The sequence below is a fragment of the Coregonus clupeaformis genome, chromosome 7, assembly GCF_020615455.1.
Source record: "Coregonus clupeaformis isolate EN_2021a chromosome 7, ASM2061545v1, whole genome shotgun sequence".
Lineage (NCBI taxonomy): Eukaryota > Metazoa > Chordata > Actinopteri > Salmoniformes > Salmonidae > Coregonus > Coregonus clupeaformis.
In genome coordinates this window covers 33,465,596-33,487,043 of record NC_059198.1, presented here as the reverse complement: position 1 = coordinate 33,487,043, position 21,448 = coordinate 33,465,596, and the positions used below count along the sequence as shown (strand labels likewise).

General features: G+C 43.0%; 1 protein-coding gene across 5 annotated transcripts in view; it reads left to right on the top strand.

Moving 5' to 3' along the window:
• Nucleotides 1-21,448, top strand: part of LOC121569776 (potassium voltage-gated channel subfamily C member 1-like) — an 85,117-nt gene that overhangs the window by 48,264 nt on the left and 15,405 nt on the right. For 2 of the 5 annotated variants that reach the window (XM_045221320.1, XM_045221317.1), the window contains exon 3: nt 2,203-2,406. In XM_045221320.1, the coding sequence (XP_045077255.1) occupies nt 2,203-2,406 (204 nt within the window). Of the gene's footprint in view, nt 1-2,202; nt 2,407-3,923; nt 4,050-7,256; nt 8,240-21,448 lie in introns of those variants that run through there. The other 3 variants (XM_045221319.1, XM_045221316.1, XM_045221315.1) reach the window with 3 other exon arrangements.

Sequence of the window (21,448 nt, the reverse complement as noted above, 5' to 3'; positions counted from 1 at the left end):
ACCCATGCCAAATCTTTTCAGTCTCCTGAGGGGGAGTAGGCCATTTTGATTATGTGAAGAAAAAAAAAATTTATACTATGTGAATTTTCAGAAATCGATTATACATTAAATGCCAGATGTCATACTCATTTTGGTTTTTTTTCTAGTAGAATTCGCTGCACACTATTGAGGAAGAGAATCATATTTTCACACCCACGTGTGTTCGACAACAGCTGAAAATGAATGATTAGAAATAAGAACACGAGAAAGTAAGTAAACTATATACAGGGTCAGTTCCAGGGTCAATGCCAATAACAAATTTACAATTGAAAATATAGCCTGACATGTTGCTCTTGTATTGTTTTGACTGTCACAACAGTTTATGCTGCTGAGGCATCTGGTCTCCATGTTGCCTCCTGACAAAAGCTAGTCAGATGTACTAAACCTGCCATCAAAAACAACAGCATCAAGGAAGATAAAAGATGGCATTTTCTTTTTTTCTAATTTGCTCTGCTTGGCTGTCAACTGGTGCGTGGCTGTATACTTTTGATAAATAATGCAGGTATAAACAGGTAAATACAACAAATGTTTCCAGATTCATCCAGAATATCACAGTGTTCAAACATGTAGCTATTTGGACATGAGAGGGCGGAAGGTAAGAAGAGGTAGACAGGGGGAGAGAAAGTGGTGGAGGGGGAAAGAGGGAGGGAGGTAAGAAGAGGTAAGGAGGGACAGAGTGTATAGTGATCTTCATGAAGCCTCTTACTTTAATGAATATTTGACCTCTTAATGTTCCGACGCCCCCTGGCTCCACTACCAGGTGTTGCAACAGCATCGTGTTATACGCCTGTTTGAACACACACACATGCTCACAGACATATGCACGCACGCAAGCACACACACACGCTCAATGACATCTACTGCACACACACACACGCGCTCACAAATACACACACACCTCTCTCCCTCTCTCACCCCTCTCCCTCTCTCTGTAATATGCTATTTACTGAATTTCTCTCTCTTTCTCTCTCACACTCCGTCTCTCTCCAGCTCTCTTTCTCATTTACTCTCTGCAATCTCAGTTCCTTTCTCTCAGTCTCTCTCTCTGTCTCTCTCTCTTTCTCTTTCTCTCTCTTCTCTCCCCCCCCTCCCTCTCGCTGTCTCTCTGCATCTCTCTGTGTGTCGTTGTGAGGTTTGGCCCTCTGGGTTATTTCTGTAAATTGTTGAGCAGTAACTCACGTCAAATTAGATTTGACAGCTGTGTCGGAAGCTATAAGCACAAGTTACCCCGCAGCATCTCCCCGTGAGTGTGCGCGCGCGCGCGTGTGTGTGTACTGTGTGTGTGTCGATGTGTGTGTACGAGTGCGCATGTGTGTGATTATCTACTCTGTATAGTATCTCTCAGTTCCCCCTCTCTTTCTCTCCCTCCTCCCCTTCTCTTTCTCTTGCTCTCCCTCTCTCTCTTTTGCTGTGTGTGTGTTAATGTAATGATGCTCAGCTCAGTGTGTGTGTGTGTCAGTGTGTGTGTGGACCTGGAGAGGCTGGGCTCCTGCCTCCCCTCCTCCACTGCAGTGTTTTGGTCACACCTTCTATACACTCTTGCGTTTAACAATCTCATCCCCTCTCTTCTATTCATTTCACCCTTTATCTTCCTGCCCCTCTCTCGCTCTTACACATCACCCTCTTCTATTTCTCCTTCTTCATTCCTGTCCTTCTCTACTTCCTTGTTCTTACTCACACCTTAAACCTAATTGATCTTGTTGTCATACCTTTCCCCATCCCCCCCTTTTCCTGCTACTTATTTATTTCTCTGCCTTCTCTCCTCTCCATTTATCCCCCTCTTCTTACACATTCTTCCTCCTCCCCTTCTCTTCCTTTCTCTTTCTACCTCCCCACTTTCTCTTTCTCCTGCCATCAACATATTTTCTCTCTTCCTCCTCTCCATCCTTTTATCTCTCTCCCACCCTTCTCCTTCCCCTTTCCCTTACACCCCACCCCTCCACCTTCTCTTTCTTCCTCCCTACTTATTTCTCCCTCTGTCCTTCCCTACCTCTTCTTCCTTCCACCCCTCTCTCCCACCTCCTCACCCTTCTCTGTCGACCCTCCTTACCTCTTCTTACACGCCTCCTTGTCTCCCCCCTCCCTCCAACTCCTCCCTCCCCTATCTCTCTCCTCCTTCCCCTCTCGCCCCTCTCTTCTTCCCCCTTCCCTTGTCCCCTCCAGATTCCAAGCAGAATGGCGACGCGGCCAACGCAGCCCTGGCTAACGAGGACTGCCCCACCATAGACATGGTGCTTGGGGAGGAGAGAAGTCCTGCCACTGGGGGTCTGGGCACCGGCGGGAGCCGCGAGCGCTATCCCCATGACCGAGCCTGCTTCCTCCTCAGTACCGGAGAGTTCCGTGCCACAGACGGCAACGTGAGGAAAGGTACGCCCGGGTCAGGCTCAGGGTCAGGGCCAGGGTCAGAGCTGGGGTCAGAGTCAGGGCCGGCGCTCCGCCATACCCAAAGGTTCAGTAGCTCGACACTCAGCAGCTCAACACTCACTGTGTGCTCATGACACTCCCATACACACATGTACACATACACATACACACACACACATACACAACTATACACTTCAGAGCTGGTTCAAGTACCTTATGTCAAATACTTTCATTAAACTTAACAGTATTTGAGGTGTGCTTGATTCAGCTTGGGGTTTGCACTTTTGGAACTATTCCATTGGTTCCATCGTACCAGGCAAACGTAATCAATTGCAGCTCTTGGAATAATCTGACTTCCAATTCACACATACATATATACGCACGCACGCACGCACGCACACACACACACACACACTAAGTAAACACCTCCTCTCCTCTCCCCTGACCCTCCCCCTCCTCATATTTCTCATAATCATTTTGACTGACAGTCACAGACCCTGCCCACAATATCCACAGGCTGTTTTGAGCTGTCTCACTCTCCAGACCTTCCTATATGAACTGGGTTATGCCACATTATGGCATAAGTGAAATATCAATGGATTGATATTTTGTCGGACCAGTTCCCACATGCTGTTTTCAATAACATTGGCACCACACGTCTACTACTGTATATCTAAATGTGCTGTGGTGCTTTCTATTACCATTTTGGACACTGGAGTTATAAAATAACAAATAGGTATTATTGTCTGAGTTTGGTACATATCAATACAATATCAATACATATCAGTACAAATCAATAGTGGTCCATTGTAGCTCAGTTGGTTGAGGTTTAATGCACATTTTCACAGCCTGTTCTGAAACGAGATCAGTACAGTACGATCACTGACTGAATAGCTATCACACTGCATCTGGCTGTCAATCTGTCTTCTACTGCCTGTAGTCATTCTTTCTATCTATCTATCTATCTATCTATCTATCTATCTATCTATCTATCTATCTATCTATCTATCTATCTATCTATCTATCTATCTATCTATCTATCTATCTATCTATCTATCTATCTATCTATCTATCTATCTATCTATCTATCTATCTATCTATCTATCTATCTATCTATCTATCTATCTATCTATCTATCTATCTATCTTATCTATCTTATCTATCTTATCTCATTCTGGCTCTCATTTATTGGTCACGCTTTCTTTCTCTTTGTCTCTCTCTCCTCTCCACACCCTGTCTGCTTGCAATTGCTCCACCAATCCATTCCTCCTCCCCTCCATTTCTCCATGCTTTCTCACTGGACATGCATGCTCTTTTTCATTTAACTTTTATCACTCACCTGCTTCTTCTTTCACCTGACATCCCCATGGTTCTACCTCCAACAATCCAACCCCTTCCACCCAACATTTTGTACCTCAACCTAAAACTAACCCCCCGCCCGGCCTGCCCCTGACGTCCCCGGTCACAAATACACTCCTCTACAAACCCCACTCCAACACTCCCCTCACAACAAACACCAGACGCTGCAGCGGCCAGCCCGGCATCCCCCCCAGGAGAGGAGTGGTTCAAGCCAGAGGGGCCTCTGCTACAGCAGGACCTCAATGCAAACTCCGCCTCCTCCTGGATCAAACCATAGCGATACAGAGGTAACACAAAAGACACATACAGAAGTTTGGTTGAAAGCACAATGAGGAAACACACAGTAACACACAGTAACATGGCAAGCGTGCGCACGCACACACATACACACATGCACATGCACACACACACGCACACAAACCACAGCAAAGCACACACACACATGAAGCAACATGGCACCCCCCCCCCACACACACACACACACACACTGAAAGGTTGTATGTTTAAGAATGCATGACAGTTAATTGCTTGTTACAGTAAAGCTTTCAAGTTTGGTTCAGCATTTTTATGGTGGATTATGGTCCTAAGTGTAGGGTGGGAGGGTAAATGTATGTGTGTGTTTGTGCCCGGGTGCGTGTGTGCGCGTGCATATTTGTGTGTGTTCGTGCACGGGTGCGTGTGTGTGCGTACTCTATGTGTGTTTGTGTGTGTGTGCATACTGTGCCCTCCTGAATTATTGGCACCCTAGGTAAATACTGTATGAACAAAAAAAGGCTGTGAAAAAATGTAATCGTTGTGTATCAGCCTGATCTTACACTCAATGTATCATATGAATCTAACCTTTAATTGAGTTAAAATTGTTCCAAAAAATAATAATAGTCATCAAGAAATAAATATTTTATTCAAAAACATGTATGTCACAATAATTGGCACCCCTGCATTTAGTACTTTGTGCACCCTCCCTTTGCCAAGATAACAGCTCTGAGTCATCTCCTATAATGTTTGATGAGGTAGGAGAACACATAAGAAGGGATTCGAGACCATTCCTCTATACAGAAACTCTCCAGATCCTTCAGTCCTTGGTCCTCGCTTGTGGACTCTCCTCTTCAGCTCACCCCACAGGTTTTCAATGGGGTTTAGGTCAGGGGACTGGGATGGCCACTGAAAAAGCTTGATTCTATGGTCAGTGAACCATTTGCGTGTGGATTCAGAGGTATGCTTTGGATCGTTTTCCTGCTGGATGACCCAGTTTTAGCCTCCTGGTAGAGGCAGACAGGTTTTCGCCTAAAATCTCCTGGTGCTTGATGGAGTCCATGATGCCATGTATCCTAACAAGTTTCCCAGGGCCTTTGGAAGTAAAACAGCCCCACAACATCACAGGTCCACCACCATACTTCACAATGGGGATTAGCTTATTTTCTGCATGACCATGGCTCTTTTTACGCCTAACCCACCTCTGGTGTTTGTTGCCAAAAAGCTCTATGTTAGTCTCATCAGACCATAGAACCTGGTTCCAATCAATGTTCCAATCAATGTTCCAATGACATTTAGCAAACCCCAGGTGCTTAAGCTTGAGGTTTGGTGACAGCAGATGTGGCAACCCTTCCAAATAACTTGTTGGCATGAAGGTGGCGTCTAATTGTAGTTTTGGACAGTTGTTGACCCCAAGATGTAACCAACTTTGGCAATTCTCCAACTGTGATCATTGGAGATTTGTTTGCCTCTTGAACCATCCTTCTCATTGTGCGTGGGGGCAAAATAAAGTTGCGTCCTCTTCCAGGCAGGATTATCACAGCTCCAGTTGTTTTACATTTCTTAATTATTGCCCTAATAGTGGAGATGGGTATTTTCAGGCGTCTAGCTATCTTTTTATAGCCATTGCCTGATTTGTGAAGGTCAGCAACCTTTAATCTCATTTCATTTGTGTGTTCTCTGGCCTTTCCCATGTTGATGGATGACTAAGGGAGTTTAGCCTGTGTGTCACCTCATATTTATACCCAAGTGAAATAGGAAGTCATGGCTGGACCACTTAAGAGTTCCCAAAGAGTCAGATGAACTTGAAAAAGTAAAATCGGAATATACATGAATTAGATTTAGTTCATAAGAATTTCTAGGGGTGCCAATAAAGGTCAGATTCTGTGATATTTTGAGTGTAAGATCAAGCTGATAAACAACAATGAAATTTTATCACAACCAATCATTCAGGAGGGCACTGTACATCAATGTATGTTTGGAAATGTATGTGTTTACATCTCCCCACATTTAACACAGTTCACCCCAACTATGGCTTATCCTTTGGTCAATTTCATTCAGTTCAACTACTGCACTTAACCTTACATTACACACACAGACACACGCACGCACACACACACATAAACACACACACACACACACACACACATAACACACACACATAAACACACACACACATAAACACACACACATAAACACACACACACATACAACCTTTATCCTCCTTTTCTGCCTTCTGGATGACCCCAAACCCTCTCTCAGTCCCTGAAGACCAGTGTAGTCCTCTCTGTCTCTTTCTCCTCACTCTCTCTCTTCTCTCTCTTCTCTCTTCTCTCTCTTCTCTCTCCTCTCTCTCTCTCTCTCTCTCTCTCTCTCTCTCTCTCTCTCTCTCTCTCTCTCTCTCTCTCTCTCTCTCTCTCTCTCTCTCTCTCTCTCTCTCTCTCTCTTTTCTCTCTCTCTTACTCAACCCTCTCTTCTCTCTCTCTCGCAAGCAAAATGCCACAACCGTTTTCCACTGAGGGGTGAGAGAATGTGCCCTGAGCAAACGGGGCCGATTAGACCTACATGACTCATTGGATCCAATAGAGGGAGAAAGAGAGGATGAGAGAGAGGGAGCTGGGCTTAATTGTGCGATGGGAGGCTAAATGGAGTTATGTAATGTGATGTGAGCGATATGATGGCCACCCCTACCTCCCCCTCCTCATCTCCTCCCTCCCTCCATCCTTCCTTCCCTCCTTCCCAGAGACCTCGTCTGCAATCTCAGCCCCGGCCTCCACTCAAATTCACCCTCTCAGAACTCTACTCCTCCACACACACAACACACAGGATTTCTCACTACATGTACTTGTAGCCTACCCCTCGACTCCCCGTCTTAGAGCCCTGTTACACACCATCAACTGAACCCTTAACGACCCATTTCACCAATTAAGCCACTACGCAACGCTACCAACATAACACAAGATTCTGATCGGGAGTGTGTGTGTGTGAATGAGCTACAGTACATGTGTTTGGCTGTGGATGTCCCTCTGTCCATCGGCTAGCGTTGTGTGCGTGCAAATGTGTGTGCGTTTGTGTGTATATCTGTGTATGTCGTCAGCGATGCAAGCCCTCTGTTCTCTGCAGTGTGTATGTGCGTGTGTGTATGTGTGTTAGGACCACCATGGAGAGGGGTGGGGGTGGGGTTGTGAGGGGGGCCATGTCTTCTGACGTGTCTGTTATTGTTGTGTTGTCTCCCTCCTCAGGTTGTGTCGTGTCATGCGTTTGTATGTCGGCTCTTGTTGCTCTGTGTTACACTTGTCTGTCTGTCACGGTCCTCTCCCCAGTCTCTGTCCCTCCGTCCGTCCGTCTGTCCGTTGTGTGTCCTGTGTTTTCCTTTGTGCTCCCGTTGTTTTTGTTTTGTGTTGCCGTGTCCTCCTCTCCCTCCTGTGGCTCTTTACTCTGGTACGGTCTCCTCTTGCTTCCTCAGAGACACCAGTACAACTGCCCTGTTTAGCAGGGTACAAACAGTCACACAGCCAATACACAAATCCAAGATACAGTATAATCCAAGATATACAATTGGAGAATACTGGGAGAAAGAAACTGTGACGCATTTAAATCCAGATGATTGGACCAAATCAGTGTTAACATGTTTGTGTCTATATAAACTGGTAGCAGAGTAAAATCCACTGGTGTGTACTGGTTGATTTCTTGAAGTGAAAGCTGGTTACTTCTCTCTCTTTTCTGGAACTGCCCTCCACTCTGAGATGACCAGAACATTGTTTCATCACAGTACCAGGGGGGAGCCCAGGCCCTACGTGCTGGTCCAGGGTCAGTTCTTAGGACCTCAATCCTCACCATTCTCCTTTACAACCCTAAACCAAGACTGACTCTGGATCAAATCTTATGCCTGCTCCCTAATCCCCACCACCACAAATGTCCCTATACGAGTGGCATTGCCTCAAGCTGTCAAGCTATCGTAGTCTACACAGCAGTATATCTATGAATGTTAGTGGCTGGAGTGGGGGATGCATTTGGCTGTGCTGAAACACTGTTCACGAGTCTAGTGCTTCTAAGGTGTGCTTCAGTCCTAGTGGGAGAGCACTAAGGCCAGGCTAGATCAAAACGTATAGGTCTAGTCTAGATACTGTACACACTTAGGGACTGACAGGCTGATATAGGGCACCCCTCCACACACACAGTGTTACACACAGACACACTGGCAGACAGACTGGCAGACAGACTGGCAGACAGACTGATTTACAAGTAGACAGACAGTCAGACAGACAGATTTACAGACAGACCGACAGAGACTGGCAGACAGACAGACAGACAGACAGACAGACAGACAGACAGACAGACAGACAGACAGACAGACAGACAGACAGACATACATACATACTACATACATACATACATACATACAGACAGACACACTGCTATGTGCAGTGCCAGGTAAGTGACGGTAGTAGTCGTACGGTCTGTGGGGACTAGCTGACTGGTTTTAGTGGTGACAGAGTGTGTTGAGCCACAGCCCCTGACGGCCCTTTAATAATAATAGAAGCTTCCACACTCTAAAAGCGAAAAAAGCCATCCTCCAAAGGTGCCCCAAAATGGCTGCCGGCCTTCCGCTTTTAAAGTGGGATATAGTGCTTTAAACCTCCCCTTCTTCCCTTTCTTCCTCCTCCTCCTTCTGGCGCTTCTCCTTTGTTTATGTGCCCAGAGTGGTTCTGCTGGTTTATGGCTTTATTTTATTGTGGTTTATTTTATGACGCGTGCAGCTTTGACCTCTGTTGACAAATGCTAAAGTGCAGAGGTCAGGAAAGGTTAAAGCTTGGAGGGTTGGGCTCCTTACGTCTATACCCTGCGTCCCAATATCTGTCTTTACTCCCGAAGTGTGCACTTGTTCACTCCCCCTCATGGATTTAAAAGAAAAAGATTGGTATGCCTAAAACATATGGTGGAAACTCTGTCTAGAGCAAATCCAATGGTTACACAAATCCAATGCTTTTCAAATGAGCACAAGCGTACACTTCGGAAGAAAGGACATATTGGGAAGCAGCCTTTCTCTCCCTCTCTCTGTAATACTTTCCTCTTATAAATATTGTGTGTAATTGGTGTGTTTGAGGGTGTGTGTATGGATATTGTGTTGTGTTTTATGTACATATGATGTGTATATAATTTATTTATTGGTGGTTATTATTTTCGTGTCTGTAATGTACTGTGGGGTTTTCTTTCTTGTGAGTTTTATTTTTCACCTCCTTTCCTTCTTCATCTTTACCGCTCTGCCACTCTCTCTCTCTCTCTTTCTGTGTCTCCTTTTTCTCCTTATTTCCCACTGTTGCCAAGGGAACAGTGGAAGAGAGCATTCTGGGACTTTTGTGCAAAGCATTCTGGGTTAGATTATTAAAATGAATGATTGCATAATTATTTCACTTTAATAATGTGTAAATATGTTGAAATGTGTAAATATGTTGTACTAGTAAGTCATCAAATCAGAAAATACTACATGTAGTCATGCTCCCACGATGCACTGAGTTCAAGTTGTATTATTATTATTATTATTATTATTATTTATTCTACAGTGTTTGTTTATCATTTTAGTATTTTGCTTTTTATTCTCATCATGTACTATTAATTAGAATGTATTATTTGGCGAAAGACCTCATCAAATCCAGAAGTGGCCTCTATCCCTATTAACCCTAAAGCAGACAGCAGTGAAGCATCCGCCCAAAGGGGCCAGCTGGGTGAATCACTCCCTAAGGACTCTTATTGGAGCAGAGTGTCTTTGTCCTGTAAGAGCTGATCCTGGACCAGGGTGAATCCCCTCCCTAAGGACTCCTAGTGGAGCAGAGTGCCTTTGTCCTGTAAGAGCTGATCCAGGAACAAAGTGTTCCCCTGGGGCTCTTACACTGAGAGCAGCTTGAGTGGCACTTACAGTCTGTTAGGCTCTGCTTTTAAACACTGGAGTAGTCCATGGGTGCTTCCCAAATGGCACCCTATTCTCTATGAAGTGCACTACCCTCTGTGCAATGGTCAAAAGTAGTGCACTATAAAGGGAATAGGGTGCCATATGTGACGAGTGGGTTCGTTTAGAATCAGGGGTCCGTTCAATTAATCTCTCTCTTGTGCACTGTTCCAGTTGATCTCTTCTACCATTGATTTTCCCTCATAGACACAAAGCACCACCGCCGTTAGGCTGCTGCTCTCTCTGTGCTGCACTCGGTATCATTGATGGACGGAAGGAGATGCCGTTCCATAATGGTGTTCTCTCTCTCTTCCCCTCTCCCTATTTCTCTCTGCTTCTCACTGACTGTCTCCCTCTTTCGCCACTTTGCCCCCCCCCTCTCTCCCCCCCCTTCTCTCTCTGGCGCAATAACCCATACATTTTAATTAGCAATCTCATGGCACCTGTTTTGTTATTCAATGGCCTTTTAGAATGGACTTTGATTATTGGCAGCAGACCAGAACCCTTTGCCTGAGGTTTGCCTCAGAAACACTGGAGGTCTATATACCTGGGTATGTGCTGCAGTGATGGTAAAACTGCAAATTAAAGACAAAAATAATTTTGCGCTTATATTGCTAATATTGACCATTGAACAACAGCTAATATAAAAAATAAATCCAATGCTGTACATGACAATACACGCTCAACCCCCCTTGATCTAAACCAATATGACGTATTTTAGAATCAGCAGGTGGAAATACTGTATGTAAAATCAGGCAGGCACGATTATGCATTATGTCAACAAATAGACTGGGACATACTGTATGTGACAGTGACATAGAGTCCTGGAGGGTGTGTGTCTGTGCGTGCTTGTGTGTGTGTTATTTATTGTCATATCTCGGTCATTGAAGCCAACATGGAATCATCTCTACTGTATATACTCTGGTTATCGTCTGTATATACAGAACATATATGTGTAACATACATCTATGGGTTATGTTCATTGTAGCAGTGTCAGTACAACAAACTGTTTCCTGTTTCTTAGATGTGATTGCGTCCAATATTACCTTAATACTAAACTAACCTTTTTCACCTCATAGAATATCTCTCTTTCTCTGTCTGTCCTGCCCCCCCTCTCTCTCTCTTTCTCTCAATCTTACTATTTTTCCCCCTCTCTCTCTTTTTTTCCCCCTTTCTCTCTCTCTTTCTCCCTCAATCTCTCTTTTCCGCCCTCCCTCCTCTCTCTCACTCATCTCTCTCTCTTTTTTTCTTATTCTCTCTCTCTCTCTCTCTCTCTCTCTCTCTCTCTCTCTCTCTCTCTCTCTCTCGCTCTCTCTCTCTCTCTCTCCTCTCTCTCTCTCCTCTTTCTCTCTCTTGGGCCACTATCAAGGTACAAGCAATATGCATGAGGAAAAGAACAGTAGGATTAGATTCTTCAATCAGGAGGAGATGTAGTAGGTTCATTCATTCATCTATAGTGCCCCTCTCCCTCTCCCCATTGTAAGTAATGTGTGTTCTGCATGTGTGTTCATGTATGTTTCCATGTGACATAGCAGAGAGCTGGCCATCTAGGCCCCAGCGTGGTTTCCTATGAATCAACTCAATGTTCTTTGGGGATATGGTGTTTGTGTGTTAAAACGTGGTTCAGTTTGTCATGCTATGTCTGATACATACAGGTTTTGTACTGTATGTATGGTTACTGTATCAATTGTGTTGTTGTCTGTCATACATCCATAAATGTGAAAAATGTGTTGCAAATATTGCCTTGGGTGATTACAAATCTACATGTTGCTTCGTAATGTGACATAACAATAATCAGCCAATGCAAATATATAATACTTTGTATATAATATATAATACAAAAAAAGTGGGAACATAATAAGAAAAATGTATGCAAATTAAGATATTTAAACCTATTAAATGAAAATGTACTATACTTTGGCAGTTTAAAACAATCTACAGTATATGCATGTATTTAAGCTGCTTGCCACAGTGATACTACAGTGATACGGTACTACAGTGATACCACAGTGATACTACAGTGATACTACACTAATACTACAGTGATACGATACTACAGTGATACTGTACCACAGTAATACTACAGTGATACGTTACTCCAGTGATACTACAGTGATACTACACTAAACTATAGTGATATGATACTACAGTGATACTGTACCACAGTAATACTACAGTGATACTACAGTGATACTACAGTGATACTACTATAGTGATACTACAGTTGTATTACAGTGATACTACACTAATACTACAGTGATACTACAGTTGTATGACATTGATAATACAGCACACATTTTATTGAACTCTATTGCTACAAAGGTATCTACTGCACAATACTGGAGTATATAGCCTATACAGTATCTGACATCAACTACCTGAGCATGCATATTTATTTACATCCACTACCAACCATCCAAACACTAGATGTAATACAAAATGGCTGCCATAACAAAGTATATAACAACTCTGATATTGGAAACCTTATCTGCATGTAGATTTGCGCTGGGGGAAATATTTGCCCCCTTGTACCCCCTTGTTTTCCTCCCTCACTCCCCTCTTCCTCCCCCCTCCCCTCCCTCCCCCTCTCAGACTAACTTCCATGTTCCGTTCCATCCCATCCCCAGGACATCCCCAGTCATTGCACCTGCGTAGCATAACTAAAGTTTGACCTGAGGTACGTACAACCGACTAGCTTCCTGCCCTCCTCCTCTGTAATACTATCTTCACACTATCAAGCCGACCCGAACCATACTGCGCTGGCTCAGATATCTTCTTTTCACATTGTCCTTTCCAGCAGAGTTCCAGCAACTGTAGTGGATGCGTAACCACTAACCAGGCCAGCATAGTACAGCTTGGTTTGGCTCGGCTCTGTTTGGCTTGGTAGTGTGAAAAGGGTATAGGAGGAACAAGCTGGTATGTCACGGCTTTGGCAGGAACAGTGCTGCATTCTGCTTCATTAAACAACCAGGCTTTGCCGTAAAGTCATGTAGAGTGACGTGAATGTGTTCAACCTGATATATGTAAGGATGCAATGCAAGAATGGAGTAGAATGACATCCATTAGCTTTTACAAATCTAAAAGTGAATCCAAATAGATTTTTTATAGTCTGAGATCTAGTAGCATTGATAATCTTTGATGGTGATGCACAATGCATGTTTCACAGCAAGAAGCTTCGGCAATGCATATTGTGTGACCTCACAACTTCTTGCCCAAACTATAGATCACATACCAGCAGGCCAGTTTTAAATCATCTTGTTTTATGGTGTGTGTGCGTGCGTGCATTTGTTCGAATGTGTGTGTGAGCATACAGTATGCATTTGTGTCAAAATTAAGCTATGAAACAGTATAAGTTCTCCAGAGTGCTAATCAAACAATAGGAGTTCCCGATAAAGTCAATACAAAAAAGAGATCATATTTGTACAGTTTATTGGCTAATTTATTATTATTATTATTATTATTATATTATTATTTTGCTCTCTTTGTTGATATTTATCGTTTGACATTTCTGGTGATAATTTAATTAACTATTTTTGCTTGTACTTCTATCTCTATCTCTCTCTTTCTCTTTCTCTCTGTCACCCCCTAGTTGTAAGGTGCATGTTGCATGGCGTGTTGGGAGCTGTGAAGGAGGTGATCTGGGTAACGTTAGATGAACAGTACGGCCAATAGCCATTAGCCAATCAAATTGTCACTACCAACCACATATTCGCCTAGCTATTCATTGTATTTACACATAGCCTAGTTCTAAGTCATTATATAGGGCTGGGAGTTTTGTCCAGACCACCTGATCCGACCAAGAAAAACCCAAGGCTCTAGTTCAGAGTTATAAGCTAACGAGGGCCCAGAGTTTTTCCCAACCCTGTGACCTGACAAAGGAAAACCTCCCGGCCCTGTATCATGAGATTACAATTTCACAAATGAATCATTACGCTAGGTATGGCTGGAATCCATCCAATGGTTACCAGCCGTTACCAAAGGCTACCAGTGGTTACTCATGGTTACCACTTTGTTCTTTCCCACCTCAACCTTTCCTGATCAGGGCCTCCGTCCCAGTCCTGTCCTGGTCGCAGCAAGCTGAGCTAAGCAAGGCTTCGTTAAAGCCTGAAAACAAACATGGCATTACTGTAGGACAAGATAGGCCAACGGGTTGGGAGGTATCGATTTCAATCAAACCACCCCCCTACGGTCTGTGGAACCCTAAGACCACACACGCACCCATGAAAGCACACAGACAAGCGTACACACGCAAACACGTGCGCACACACACTCTTCCTAATCAGCTAAGAGCTGCAGGGCTGGGATTGATGAGAGCTGTTACAAGGGTCAACGTCTCAAACACAAGAGTTTGAATAGAGAGAGACCGACGCAGGAGGTTATCCTAATAATAATAAGCCATTTAGCAGACGCTTTTATCCAAAGCGAAAAATGTTTTGTGTATGGGTGGTCCCGGGGATCGAACCCACTACCTTGGCGTTACAAGCGCTGTGCTCTACTAGCTGAGCTACAGAGGACCACACAGCCATGCACTGTACCTTTGAATAAGGATGTGTGTACTGTACCCTACACCTAAAGTGATTCTAGTCAGATGCATATGTAAAGATATGAAAACGGTAATTAATGCTAATACGTAAATATGTTGTATTTAGAGAGTAGACATTCACATATAGTTACACAACATACATTTGAGACATTAGAGGTACATGCTCAAGTTTTAATACAGAATCCTTGAAATTACTGTACCCTCAAACAGGCACACAAACCATTAACACACATGCACATGAACACACACACACACACACACACACACTCTCATCACACCCGCTCGGCCAAAGAAGAGTGGTCAGGTTGTGAGGAACACGATGACCCAGATCTGTCGCGTAGCTGTAGCATACTACCCAGGCAGTATTACCCAGCATGCCTCCTGTTCACAGCATCAGCCCATGACTGAGTGGCTCCTATAGGCTGTGCATTAATGTAAGAGCCTGGCGTCAAACTAACTTACTAACTAATCCGGCCGCAACAACGTTAGCCCAGTGCTCCCCAACCCCAAACCTGCCCCTCAGTGTGGTGTTCTAAGTTCTAGGTCTAAGTTCTAAATTCCAGAGAGGCCCAAATAATCTGTTTTCTAGAGAGGATGGAAGTATAGTAATTATATATGAATACCTGGTAGTTGTGATAGGAATTCAGCGTTGTATTATTTGGTTTTGTGTTCTTTTCAGATTTTGATTTGTTTGTGATAACCCATGTTTTGTCTCTCATTTTGTTTGTTAGTTTGTCAGTGTGAGGAGAGGGATGGGAGCCTACAACCTCTCCCCATGCTGTTGGCGACTATGGCCCACATTTAATCAACTACAGATATTGAAAGAAACCACAATACCTGCTGAAAAAAAACAGCATAGACCAGCATTCATTGCATTTTCTCTGGTGACCAGCCTTCGTTGTGCTTTCACTGGTGACCAGACTTCGCTGTGTTTTTGACACTGATGACCAACATAAGCTGGTCACCGCAAAACCAGCATCAAGTCACATTATGCTGGCTTGCGAAGTGATTTCTTATTCCTATCGGAATCCAGACTGAGTAGGGATATCCAATAATTGGACCTTTCATTCATTCATTCATTCACTCACTCACAATCTGCATTCAGCACAACTGCCATGGTTAGAAAGATGAATGAATGAGACTACCTAACCATCTAAACTGGAACAACCGTTTCAGTAATGGGTGCAATAAATCCAACTAACAGATTGGATTAGTTTAGAAAAATGTATGTTATTTATCTTTGTGTAGTATAAGATACATTTATTGATTAATTAATCAATCAATGTACAAACAAACAATTCTAAATACAGCAATAGAGCATGCTGGGAAATATGATAATGATGGGTGTGGTTTTGCAGACCAGCTGGACCAGCATACACGGGTGATATGTGTAACACTTTTATTTTTTTGCATATCAGGAAGGGTTCTCTACTGCTGTGATGGTTGTGAAGAACCACCATGTTTTCCGTTTATGCCATAAAATACACTGTTAAAAAGTTCCTGTCATTTTACGGTACACTACAGGCTACTGGTTGCAGTGAAAGTAAGGTAAACAACAAGTTACTGAAGTTTTACAGACTAATAAAGTGTTATTGCTGTAAAAGGATAGTATGCTGCTGAATGTTGGTTACTTGAGACTATACCTCCCTTGAGATTTGAACTCACAACCTGTTGGTTGTTAATGACCTGCATGTCCTGCTAATCCCACCAGGTCTGTGGGCATGACAGAGATTGTCCACAGATTTAAAGGCAAGAATACATTTCTGCACTTTGCTAAAAGTTGCCAAGAACCAAGTCAATAATTGTCAGATTATCTGACAACACTAATGAAAAATTAGCAGTGCTCAGCAACACTTGATGTAAAGTGTGCATAAATACTTTGGGGATTTGAACTTGCAGGCTTTTGGGAGGAAGTAAATTAATTTTTCAGCAGTGCCACCAGGAACATCTTTATTACCAAGAACATATATCCACACACTCCCAAAATTAGGGTACAGTTAGAGTACAGTCTTGTTCCCTGGAGTACAAAAAGGTCAAAGGTACACATAAGGTATCTTCAGAGGTACTCAAAGGACTCACATGGTACTGGTTGGTTCCTTTTATGGTACATGTATGGATAATCTAGTATAATGGTACATTTTTCTACCCAATATTTTGAATATAAGGTACAATCATCACTGCACTTTGAAATGTAGGTGGGGGTAATGTACATGTGTGTTTGTGCCAACCGTCAGTTGAAGTGTTGTACCAGTTTAAGGGGGTGATGGGTAATGTTGTCAAAGGTTGAGCACCTCTTTTAACACTGTCACTTCTGCAATCTTTGTAAGAGCATGGGACATTAAAGAGCTGCACTGTTAAGAGGTTACTGTGCATTTCACTAGTGATGGGAAACCGAGGCATTCTGAAGGCTTCAGCGCTTTCACCAAATTGTGCCAAAAAACGGTTCATTACTCAGAGCTTCATTATCTGTTCACAATGTACATTAGTTAGCTATGAAGTCAACTTTATTCATTATCAAAGTGTCCTTTGATTCAAGAGCGCAGGATTTCTGAACAGGCCTCGAAACCATGCCAGGACCAGCAGAAACACCACCCCTGACATTAGGTCCACTTAATACAGGAGCATCCATGGAAGCAAAATAATTCCACACTGTAGCGCCACCAATCTGTTTTACAGCCTCTACATACGATACATCATGACTCATTCTATATCTCTGAGCCTGTCTAGCCTCTCTCTTCACCTGGCATCCACTAAATGCTGTACTATGTTCCCCCACACAATTACAACACTTAACCTTCACATTGCTCCCACATTCACCGTAATCATGTTCCCCTCCACACTTGGCACATATTTTCCTTCCTTTACATTGAACAGCTACATGTCTCATTCTTTGACATTTAAAACACTGCAATGGGGACGGGAAAAATTCTCTGACATTGAAACTAAAGAATCCTATCTGTACTTTCCCAGGCATAACCTTCTCAAACATTGGCAGCACTGATAGGCTTTCACTTCTTTGACCTTCTTTCCTACTGATCAACCTTTTGGCCTCAATCACTCTTCCTCCCTTCACATTTTCTTTAATACCATCTATAGACATAGATATTAGGACCCTAGTGATGACTCCCCTCAATCTAGCATAAGCACCAGGGACATGGCTTTTAATCTTCTTCCCATTAAGCGTTTCCATTTTCAGAATCTTCTCTTGCTGAGCCTGGCTACCACACAATATTAACAATCTACCATTTCCAATGAACCGAGCTAATTTGACCTACCTCTTTCTCTACGGCATTAGTTAGTCGGATAGGGTGCTAGCCCCCCTACCTCTACGGAAGCACAGTTCCCGCTCAGCCCAGTCAAAGCTATTCGCTGCTCTGGCACCCCAATGGTGGAACAAGCTCCCCCACGACGCCAGGACAGCGGAGTCACTGACCACCTTCCGGAGACACTTGAAACCCTACCTCTTTAAGGAATACCTGGAATAGTATAATAGTAATCCTTCTACCCCCCCTTTACTACCACTGCCTTTTGTCTAAACTAACACCTGACTTATTTCACCTGCTAGCACTGACTTGTTTAAAGAAATGTACTTATTGTGATCGAGATGTAGTTGTCCCTGATTGCACTGACTTTGCTCACAGCTGCTTGTTTGAAGAAGTGTACTTACTGTGATCAAGATGTGGTTGTCCCACTGGCTATCCTAAGTTGAATGCACCAGTTTGTAAGTCGCTCTGGATAAGAGCGTTTGCTAAATGACTTAAATGTAAATGTAAATGTGGCCCTGTGGTCTCATCAAATACTATCACCACTTTCCACTCCAACACATTATTACTCTTGCTTCCTACCTTGGCCCTCTTTATGCTTTCTTTACTAGACACTCCACTGCTTTCTGTACCATGATCGCTCTTCTTCCTAATGTCTTTCCACTACCGACCATTTCAGTCCTTGACCCTCATCCTCCTGCACCATACCATCAGAACTGACACCCATATTGATCGCATTCCAGCACAGCTGTTGCTTCACCAACTTTTTCTCCATTTTGTCTGCACTACTCGCCGCCATTTTCGACTCCCAGATACGACACACTACACTTAGAAGATTGCACTGGTTTTCAATGTCTATGGACTGCACTCATTGAGCAGTGATCGCGCCAGCACACTGCACTATACGATAGTTCTTCCTCCTCAACCTTTATCAACATAATGATAAAACCACTTAAACTGGTACAATACTTCCACTAACAATTGGCACAAATACAACATATTTTAGACCATGCCCCCAAATATGCTAATGAGCCTCGCCAGCACATTGCCCCCACCTACATTTCAAAGTGCAGTGAAAGTAAGGTAAACAAGTAATTTCACAACAATAACACCTTAATTCAACTGTAAAAAAGCAAGTGTTTAAAGTGTAATGGGTTCTCATGCACAAAATGTGTATCAGCCAATGAAAAGCGTTGATTTACATGCATGTGACCGAATGCTAAATTGTAGCTGGTCCCATCAGATAACATGGTACAATTTAACCCTATGCTAACTTCAACAGGTGGTACTGATTATATCCTGGTACAGGTGCGTCAGCCAATTAAAATTGTCAAAGTTGATGGACGCGTTCCAACACTTGTTCATGGATGGAAGTGTCCTTAACATAACTAAGTCCAACAGCATGTTCTGATCATCAAAGCAACTCTCACGTGTATTTGACTGACTGGTCAAATTGGTCTCTGTGTAAAGTGCCACGTAATTGTCACAGATTGTGGCAAGGGTTTGAATCTCACATGAGTTTCCTCCGCTTTGAAATTTTGATTTACATGTATTGTGTTAGTGTGAAGTGCTTGACATGGACTAAAATAGGTGCCGGTACTCATTTTGGGTGCCGGTACTGTTTATATTTAAGTACATGAACTGTACAATACAGGAACTCAAGCAGTAGAACATTTGAGGTGCCGGTACTCAGTTCTGGTGAGCTCCTGCCCAAGTCAAGCCCTGTTATTGTGTTGAAAAGGGACGCCTACAGCCAACAGCTTGAAAATTAAGATTATGAATGAATTTAGTAAGGAGCTACCTCTTTCTTCAGCCTTGCACACAAACACACTGCTATTGCCTAATAATCATAGGCTATATTACATGGACGTGTAAACCTAAATGTAGGGCTACAACGTTTTATAGACTATGCATTATTAGAATCATCCACTTCATCACATGCGTTTTGAATCGAGCATCAAGGACCGTCAGTGAACAGGTTTTTGTTGTTGTAAGGACCTCATTTACATTTCCCCCATAAAAGCACATGGATGTGTATGAAACTGGTAAACAAAAACGTGGGGTTTTGTCATATACAGTACCAGTCGAAAGTTTGGACACATCTACTCATTCAAGGGTTTTTCTTTATTTGTACTATTTTCTACATTGTAGAATAATAGTGAAGACATCAAAACTATGAAATAACACATATGGAATCATAAACAAAAAAGTGTTAAACAAATCAAAATATATTTTATATTTGAGATTCTTCAAAAAGCCACCCTTTGCCTTGATGACAGCTTTGCACATTCTTGGCATTCTCTCAACCAGCTTTACCTGGAATGCTTTTCCAACAGTCTTGAAGGAGTTCCCACATATGCTGAGCACTTGTTGGCTGCTTTTCCTTCACTCTGCAATCCAACTCATCCCAAACCATCTCAATTGGATTGAGGTCGGGTGAATGAGGAGGCCAGGTCATCTGATGCAGCACTCCATCACTCTCCTTGGTCAAATAGCCCTTACACAGCCTGGAGGTGTGTTGGGTCATTGTACTGTTGAAAACCAATGATAGTCCCACTAAGCGCAAACCAGATGGGATGGCGTATTGCTGCAGAATGCTGTGGTAGCCATGCTGGTTAAGTGTGCCTTGAATTCTAAATAAATTACTGACAGTGTCACCAGCAAAGCACCCCCACACCATCACACCTCCTCCATGCTTCACAGTGGGAACCACACATGCGGAGATCATCCGTTCACCTACTCCGCGACTCACAAAGACACGCCGGTTGGAACTAAAAATCTCAAATGTGGACTTATCAGACCAAAGGACAGATTTCCACCGTTCTAATGTCCATTGCTCGTGTTTCTTGGCCCAAGCAAGTCTCTTCTTATTATTGGTGTCCTTTAGTAGTGGTTTCTTTGCAGCAATTCGACCATGAAGGCCTAATTCACGCAGTCTCCTCTGAACAGTTGATGTTGAGATGTGTCTGTTACTTGAACTCTGTGAAGCATTTATTTGGCTGCAATTTCTGAGGCTGGTAACTGTAATGAACTTATCCTCTGCAGCAGAGGTAACTCTGGGTCTTCCTTTCTTGTGGCTGTCCTCATGAGAGCCAGTTTCATCATAGCGCTTGATGGTTTTTGAGACTGCACTTTAAGAAACTTTCAAAGTTCTTGAAATGTTCCGGATTGACTGACCTTCATGTCTTAAAGTAATGATGGACTGTCATTTCTCTTTGCTTATTTGAGCTGTTCTTGCCATGATATGGACTTGGTCTTTTACCAAATAGGGCTATCTTCTGTATACCAACCCTACCTTGGAAAGATATGGCATTTAGAAGCAAACCGGATGGACATCATGAAAATGATCGGAGAGGTTGAGAGTAGAAGAAGTTTAGGAGCAAAAAATGGATATGTGTATGTGTGTGTGTATATATATATATATATATATATATATATATATATATATATATATATATATATATATATATATATGTATATGTGTGTATATGTGTATATGTATGTGTATATATACAGTGGGGGAAAAAAGTATTTAGTCAGCCACCAATTGTGCAAGTTCTCCCACTTAAAAAGATGAGAGAGGCCTGTAATTTTCATCATAGGTACACGTACACTATGATAGACAAATTGAGATTTTTTTCTCCAGAAAATCACATTGTAGGATTTTTATGAATTTATTTG